This window comes from Arachis hypogaea, chromosome 10 (assembly GCF_003086295.3).
Source record: "Arachis hypogaea cultivar Tifrunner chromosome 10, arahy.Tifrunner.gnm2.J5K5, whole genome shotgun sequence".
Lineage (NCBI taxonomy): Eukaryota > Viridiplantae > Streptophyta > Magnoliopsida > Fabales > Fabaceae > Arachis > Arachis hypogaea.
Genome location: NC_092045.1, coordinates 11,217,417 through 11,226,700, shown reverse-complemented (window position 1 = coordinate 11,226,700; position 9,284 = coordinate 11,217,417). Strand labels below are relative to the sequence as shown.

Sequence of the window (9,284 nt, the reverse complement as noted above, 5' to 3'; positions counted from 1 at the left end):
CTGAGACAAAGGAGAAATTAAGTCGTGATCAGATTGTTCAATGGTAAATCCATTCTTTCAACTTATAAATAGGATGAAATGAGAAGGGCTCAGGAACTTCAATCAACAATACTATATCATCACATAAATTCTGTAAAAATTCTTAGTCACAGTGACGTAACAGAATAGCATAAAGTACAAAGTGCATGTGATTGTTGGAGTCCATTTTATTTTATCTTTCATTTTTCTTTGTTTTAATTTCTTTATTTTGAATGTTTCTTTGTTATTTTACTTTCTTTTAATTTTTATTTTGTTTTGACATTTTCATTTATTTATTTTCACTTATTCAAAGTTCTATTTTACCAAATTTCCATTTTATTTGCTACAATTATCTACAAATAGTTCGATACAATGCGTTTTGATACAAACGCTAAGTAATTTTCGAGTCGAGCTCATTCTTTTTTCAAAGTAGTCGTATCTGCTCATTGAACTGACATTTTAATACAAGTTCGATTTGATATCCTGTCAAAAGCACCAGAAATCGAGTGAAACAAGTATAAAATACATAAAAATACACATTGAAAATGAGTTAAACAATACATATATTTACATATAAATATATGGTGATTAATTTTAATGGTTAATTTTAATGTACAAATAATATTTTTATTTCTGAAAAATCCCAACATATATTTTAATTTTCGAAAAAGAAAGCGGTTCTTAATTCTATTTGCAACTGAATGTGAAAGAGGCATGATTAATCTATTTGTATTTGTTTGCAAAATCATCACTTGGTGACTAGAATTACACTTCATCCTATGACAATAAAATGATGAATCTTCATAGCATCAAATATATCAATCATAGAATTATTTTCTTTTCTTGCTCCATGCCATTGCAGGCTGTGCGGGTGGTTATGACCTTGAGTTCTCTCCAATGAAATTTTCAGAGTGATATCACTCTTTTCTCCCTCTCATCTTGGGGCCAAATAAATAAAACTTCCGGAGCTACATTCCTTCATCATTTTATTTTTTTAACCCCACTGATCTGAAGAGTACCAATGAAGGGTGGGTGCTTGTTCATCGGAGAAGATCAAATTGCATGCCTCATCAGCGGCACCGATGAAATTGTGCTCTTCCATCTTCACGTATTGCATAGTCTGGTGCGGTTTCTGGAACTGGAAGCAATTCATGGAAGACGAAGAGGCCAACATGGAACAGTTGAATTTCAATGCAGGAGACTCTGAAAACATCAGGAAGTGGTGGTTACTTTGAAGCACCCCAGACGAAGAAATTGCGTCTTTGGTGTCTTCGTTTAGGATCGCACTTGAATCGCTATCGGAAGAACCGTCTTTGTTGAAGTCTGAAGGGAAGAGTGGCGGCGACGACGGTGATGGCGACGGCGGTGTTGTTGTTGCACCAAGAGCAACAACACCGTGGTCGCTGTTGTCGTTGAAGCAATTGTCATGGTACAAGTGATGATCGTTAACGTTGGATCCTGATCCAAGAATTGAGGTTTCATCAGGAGTAGTGTTGTGTTCTTCATTCATCACCAATAATTTCTCTTCCGATTCTGGCATCGTTATCTGTTCTTCCTTCACGGAAACATCGTTTGCTGTGTTCTCTTCTTGGAGCCTTGTCTTCAATTCCTTAATCTGAAGTACACAAACCAATTTTTAATTTTTTATTATCATTACCAAGAGTTTTTTTTTTTTAATCAAAGATAGGAAGATTATTATAACTCATTGACATTATTACCAAGAATGTAATTTAAATATATTGTCAATATTTTATATAATTATCTAATTATATTTATTATTTTAGATGATTACTAATGTCATTAATATAAATTAAGTAAATTATATTACTAATTAACTAAATTAAGTAACTCTTTCAAAAGTTCAATATAATGTAAATTCTTACTTCTATTGTAATTTACGTTACTAAGTAGTATATCGATTACCTTTTGTTCAGTATATTATTAGGTGATTGTTAATTAAATAAAAGTTGATTTTAGTTATAATTGCATAAAAACAAACTGCATGTCATTCCAACCTTTATCTATTGAATTAGTATTTTCAATTATTAAGATTTTTTTTTCTGAATCATGTAATTATTAAGAAATTAGACATGCTTTCTAGAATCTATGTCCCTATACACTTAAAATATCTAGCAGCGTTTGGACCAAATGTTCTCCTCTCCACCCGTTATGTATGTAAGAGATATCAATATTTAATTATTGGTTTAATAAATCATTTGGATTAAATATTTCGATGTAGAATAATTGTTGTTTGTTGTATAATTCTTTTCGGCAACTACCCGGCTGTTAACTATAAGAAATTTACTAAAATACCTTCTTATGTGGAAATACAATTTATTCACATTCACATTCACATTCACATTCACATTGCATTCAATTTTCACCGCTATAATGATTAATTGTCACGTATAATTATAATTCAATAGAAACAAATATTTTGTGACAAAAATATTAACAAAAATGATAGATAATTTGATATTAAAAAATGCATTCTTATTATTGTAAAAAAATTTATACCAATATTTAATTAGATATTTTCACGTATACAAATAAGAATTATATTTTTCAAAATTCATTTTTATAAATCACTGATTATTAAATATGGATTTAAAAACGGTAACATTAGGTAAAAATTAAACTCTACTTAAATCTTAACTTATTTCATAATGAAGTCAATATATTCATCTAAATTTATCTTTGCTTCAGTGCTATCATAAATAAGTTTTACACAAATATTCAATGAATTAAAAACATTTTTTACATTGGATCAAAATAAAACTCATGTTTCTAATATAAACAAGAAAAAAAGAAATTTTTATAATCATAATAGTTAGAATTTCGATTTAACTTTTAAAATTTTTTAATTGTATAATTTAAATGATTTAATTGATTTTATAAATTTATATTATATCTAACGATTTTATAATTTAAATTTTGTTAAAATTTTAAATTTTACATACTAAATTTACTTTTTCGATCTCGGGTAAAATTTCGATTTTCACTACATGACTTACAATAATATTAACATGTATAATTAAGAGCAGTAGATATGAATTGTAAGACTAGTGTGTAGTGTGTACCTGCTTGTGCAACGCATCGTTGTCCTGTTTTAGTGCATCATGATTAACTTTAAGAGCATCATAATTATTTTTAAGAACGCCATAATCTCTCTCAAGCTGTTTAGTCTTCCACCTGGCGCGGCGGTTCTGGAACCAAACCGCCACCTGTCTAGGCTGCAACCCAAGTTCTTGTGCTAACTTCACCTTCCTCTCTGGTTCAAGCTTGTTCTCAACCTCGAAGTTCTTCTCCAACGCTTTCACTTGTTCCACGCTAAGTCTTCGCTTCTTCTCAGAGTGGTGCCCAGATTCCTCTACCGTGCACCCTTCTTCGTCTAGACCATCAAGCACCATCGACTGGAACAATGGATCATGCCCGTACACGTGGTTGCTCCTCGGACTCTGCTCCTCTAAACCAATGCAAATTAAACACAGTTAATGAAAAAAGGAACAAGAAAGCTTTTTATTTATGGATCTGTATGTGTCTAAATTTTGAAACAAAGAAACATGGAAATGGAACTAGTTGGTAATAATTATTAACCTGTTGATGATGGACAAATTGTCATGAGAGGTCCTAAAGAATCTGATGAGCTTCCAGTTCTCTTCATGATGAGTAGAAAGAAAACTTAAGTAAATAGAAGATTGGATCTCTGGATACTCAACTCCACTTTATTGTTATAAAAAGAATATTAATAAATATGGGATCTTATTTTTGATGAACAAGCAGAGTGCTAATTATTATTATTTTTTTCCCCTTCTTTCTCACTTAAGAGTAACCATTGGAACTATCTTGTCTTAAACAGCACCAATTTTCACAATACTGAAAGCAGCTATGCAATTTTCTCATGGAGTCTAGTTCACACTCTTCCCCCATCAAATTCAAAAGCCACAATGATCAAACTATGCCATGTAGCTAGGATGAGTAAGAGGGAAGGGGAGAAGGTGGTGGTGAGAAAAAGAAGAAGTGATTTCACGTTAACATCGAGAGGTGTGTGTTTATATATATAAACTGAACTAACTTGGGTTTAGGATCTGACTGGGGTTAGGTGGAGTGTGGTGCTACCGCGGTTAAGAATGAAATGGAGACCAAATTCAACGCAAATTGCAGAATCATGCAACTTTTCAATTTGGGTGTGTGCCTGTGACTAGTGACCTGTCCCTCCTCATAGCTAGTTGCTCTTCCGGGATTTCGACCGTTTCTAGTGATAGTGATATTATTGGGTTAAACTTGGACTCCTTTAAACCTGTAATTTAAGAGTTTTTAATTAACTAATTAATTCATAACCATGCGATCTAATACAAGTGGTAGCATTTAGCTTGCTTAATTAAGGTTTGGTTTGGCCAATGAGTTATAGCTCAATTGGTATAGTTTTTCTATATAAATTTAAGAGGTTACGAGTTCGAATCTCTTTATTTTTGATAAAAAAAAATTAGGTTTGGTTTGGTAGTACAACCACATCAGTTTTATTTTGGATAAGAAAAAGTATAGAAAACAATAATAATTGTGAAAAATTAAGATTAACATTTAAACGCATTCACACTACGTACGATTATTCATAATCTCATCATAACCTTCAATACACGCACAAAACTCGCTGTCATCGTTTTTCGGTCCTCACCTCACGCCGCTATACCACCGCCGACCGTATCGATACCGTCGCAGCCTCCTGCCGAAGCCTCACCTGGCGCCACTGTAATAAGAAGAAGCATGGAGTGTTCATTTTCTGGTTTGAACGCATTTTATCATTCTGTTAACAGAGGCGGAGATGTTTGGATCAATGAGAACTGGTTCCGTATCATCAGGCAGCTCGGTGAAGGTGGCAATGCCTATGTCTTCCTCATCAAGGGCGTTCTCGCCGACAACGTCTCCAGTGGTTTCTCCGCCAAGCTCAAACAATCCTCTCACATTTTTGGTTTGCTTTTTTTTTTCTTTTCTCCTTCAATTATCATTGCTTTGAATTGTGTTGTTTCGTTGCTGTTACTTTTCTAAAATCGATATTGTCTAATAGTATCGATGATGGATTAGATCTGCGGGAAGAGAACTGCCTACTATCATCCTCACTAGTTACCACCGTTGGTAGTTGTCAAACCGTTGAAGGAGCAGCAACAGTGTTCTTCTAATATTTCCAAATATTTCCAAGTACTAAAAAAGGTCGAATAAACAAATTCAAATTCCTAATACACTTTTTTCAATACTAATAAACTTTTTTTAATATTTATATTTTAGTAAATAATTCTCATAAAAACGAAATTTGTCAAATCAAATAAAAATATTCGTTTACTTTGTTTGATATGCAATAAAATTAAATTCATATGACATGACCCAATCGAATAAATAAGAATTTTTGTCTTTTATTTTAAAAGCATTAGTTTTTTCGAATTAATTTTTTATTTTACATTAAACAGATATTTATGTTTGGCAAAATTTTAAAAAAATGTTATGATATTCAAAGTTTTACTTTAGATAGAAAAATAGAAAAAAAGAGGGGATAAAAACAATGGCTAATTAATCAAATAAAATAACTTTTTATTTTACGAAACAGAAGATATGTCTTTCACATGACTTGAAGTAATAAAAAAACTATATCAGTTACATGGCAGCTTCAAAGAAACGCATCTCGAGATAAAAAAATCTGAAAAATTCTTTGGAAAATGAGAGATTTTTGGACAACATTGAAAACTTATTCATTAGCACAATCAATTTCTACAGAAAATTCAAAAAGTTTTTTTCTATAAAAAATACAAACGTTGGAATACTCTGAATTAGTTGGATTCTATTCTTTAATAGAATATAAAATTTGTATATAATATTAATCAAAATAGTTTCAAATAGTTATATTTTTTAATAAAATTAAAGAAACAGAATTTAAGAATTATTTTTATTTAATAGAATTTTTAAATAAAAACAATTCTATTAAATAAAATTTTTTACTTATAATTCATACAAATATCTATTTTGGAATCTATTTATTTTATAAGAAGAAAAAATATTTTGAATGGAATATTTTGACAGCAAACTTAAAAAGCCACCTACAGACGCTTTACGCCCAATCATTTCAGATAACACTTGCATCCTCTGTCTTACTGCGCTTCTGGCATAGAGTTAGCAGATGCTTATTCTCCGGATACCGTCATTGCTTCTTCTTCGAGAAAAGAAGTTCACAACCAGTAGGCCTTCTACATCCACGCGGCATTACTCTGTCAGGATTTTGCCCATTGCAAAAAATTTTCTACTGCCCTTTCAGTGAAGCTACTTCAATGGTCAGTTTAGGATGATCATTTTAGTAGGTATGCGGATGGTTATTTTAATTCTTATTGTGGATGGTTATTTGATTGGATTGAGTTTAGTTATATATAACTAAAATATGTTGGATGTTCAATTGACTAGGTATGTGGATGATTATTTTAATCCTTAAATAGATGGTTATTTTCACTAGGGGTAAGCGACGCCGGTGACGGTGCGTGGCAAGCCAAGCAGCGACGCTGAGGAGGAGCCCGACGGCGCCGTTCATTTCTAGTTTGGAGGAGAGCGACGCCGATGAGGGTCCTTGTTGATGAATCAACGACGGTGAGGAGGATCCCGGCGTCAACAATGAGATCTGGTTGGCGACCAAGCGACGGCGGCGACGGTAGAAGGTTTTGGGGGAGAAGCTGGTGCTTTGGTAAATTAGGGTATAATGGATGGTTAAAATTTTTGAATTACTGAATGGAGTTGTTTGGTTGGGTAATTTGGGTGGTGTGTTTTTTTTTTTTAACTTCATTGGGCCAAATTTCTAACCCGTTGTTCATATTGTTCAGATTTTTCGTTGTCTATCTAGCGGAGCCATTTTGATAAATATAACTTTTTTTACTAAACCAATTCTAAATGTTATGATTTTTAGAGGAATGTTAGAGAATCATCAGAATTTATTATTTTTTGCTATTAGTTAGTTATCAATGTTTAAAAGTATAAAAAAATATGTTGTTGGATTATTAGATTAAAGGAATTGAATTGATGATTAAGTAATTGCCAAAAACAATAAATTCTGATTACCTCCTATCATTTTTCTGTTTTTTATTTGATCCGCAAAAAAAGGTGTACTTATAGTAAATTTGATAGTTAGTTTATCTACATTTCAACAATTTACACTTAGTGACCTAACAAAAATTTTCAAATATAATATATTTTAAGAGTTTAATTTTGTTTTATTAAGATCCTAAAATTTGAACAAAAAATGTCATACATTTTTATGACTAAATATCCATTTCTAACCATGAAAGAATCGGACGCTGACATTTCTATCTATGAAAGACGACAATTAAAGTTATATCCATGAAAGATGAACTTTTATAGACAAAATTATCTGAACTCTAAAAACTTAAATAAAATTCCTAAATTACCCTCTAATATAACTTTAACTTCTAATTTTACTCCATACTACCACACCCCCAATTTCAAACCTTACCACCACTCTCATCCCCAACTACCATTATCATTGCCACCATCGCTATCAACACCACTATCATTACCATCACCACCTTAAAGAGCTCCCTCGACATCAGAACCTTGCTAATCTTGTACGCAACAAAGGGGTCTTGGTCAATCAGTGTCCCTACTATGCTTGCTATATCAACCTTTGTCTCAAGCTTCATGTCTTCACCGTTCTGCACAGTGAAGTCAAATTTGGTCGCTCCTTTTGTCAGCAAAGTGTTCATAATCCCGTTGTTTGACTTCAACACCTGCAGCGACTAGTACACAGAAACGCCATAGTACAACAGTACTGATATCTTCTGCGCATCCATGTGGTTCTTGTACTTGGACATGAAACTGCTCACAGTAGTGTCTGTAGGGTAGAACACAGTCAAGCCACCATTTACGCTGTTCTGAAAAGTTGGAAGAGCCTTTGAAGGTCTGAGCAAGTCTGCGAATGACTTGCAATCTTGCTTGGATAAGATGTTGATGATGTTGATTTGGCTGGGGGCCGAGGTAGGTGCTTCTACTTCAGCAGAGCTCAATGCGCTACTGATCTCGAGGATGGAGATGTAAGGAATTTTTTGGACGGACTTGACGTAGAAAGAATAGAGTTCGTCGTTGTCTTCCAGCAACAGTGCCAGTGGCTAAGAATATGGAGGAGCAAAAGCAGTAGCGGTGGTGATGGCAATGGTGGTTATAGGGCTTAGAATTGGGAGAGTGGTGGTGTGGAATAAATTAGAAATTAAAAATAGGTTATATTATAGGGTAATTTGAGAATTTTAATTAATTTTTTAGGATTTTGATAATTTTGTCTGCAAAAACCCATCTTTAATGGGTATAACTTTAATTTTTGTCTTTCATGAATAAAAATATCAGCGTCCAAATCTTTCATGATAAAAAATGACTATTTACTTAGTTTTATACGTAGTTGTTCATATAAAAATATATATAACTAAATGTTTATGTTGCATGCAAATTATAATTTATACTTTCTCATCAATATTAACTATTGTATGTTAACATTATTATTTGTGTTAATTTCACTACCTCCCTCACATTTTTGTCATCTGCATTTTGGTTCTTAAATTTTTAAAATCGTGTCATTAAGTCTCCTAATTTTTTTAGTGTATAAATCTATGGTATAGGTAATATTTTGATAACTTATTAACAAAATTGAAAATTACTATTTTAAATTATAGCATAATGTAACTAAAAAAAGTACTAAAATTTTATATTTAAAAAATTTCATTAAAATAATGTCCACATAATAATATGTTAAATATACATTGGAAACCATAGGGGGAGGAGGGGATCGGTTTTCAATTTACATAATTTTTAAAATTTAAAGATTAAAGTTCATAAAACACAAAGATTTAGGAATTTAAAATTTTAAACTCATTTCTTAATTACTATCCATCAACTATACTTTTAATTTTATATATATTATTTACTACTACAAATATGCTAATTACAGTCAAATTTACCGTGAGAATTTCCTATGACAATGAAAGAAAATTGACTTTTGATTTTTATTACCATTGGATACCATAATTGAATCTGGAGCAAAAATTACCGTCAGATTTTGCGTGGTAAAAATCCAACAATAAAGGAGAATAAAAAAATGCACTGTTTCATTTGACTAAACACACCTTGCGTTCATCAACATCAACAATATCAGCCAATTCATCAATATCGACGCAAGGGTGGTCTACTAGAAGGTCAGCAATCACTTACCTTTGGTCAGCCTTGACAGAGAC

At 32.1% G+C, this 9,284-nt stretch overlaps 1 protein-coding gene across 1 annotated transcript; it reads right to left on the bottom strand.

Moving 5' to 3' along the window:
• Positions 1–722: 722 nt before the first annotated feature.
• On the bottom strand, positions 723–4,168 carry LOC112715150 (homeobox-leucine zipper protein ATHB-16). The gene is made up of 3 exons (XM_025766917.2): positions 3,616–4,168; positions 3,099–3,484; positions 723–1,633 (listed from the first exon to the last, which is right to left on the bottom strand). Exons 1-3 carry the CDS (start codon positions 3,680–3,682, stop codon positions 1,013–1,015), a joined length of 1,074 nt encoding a protein of 357 aa, XP_025622702.1. The 5' UTR covers positions 3,683–4,168; the 3' UTR covers positions 723–1,012.
• Positions 4,169–9,284: the final 5,116 nt, after the last annotated feature.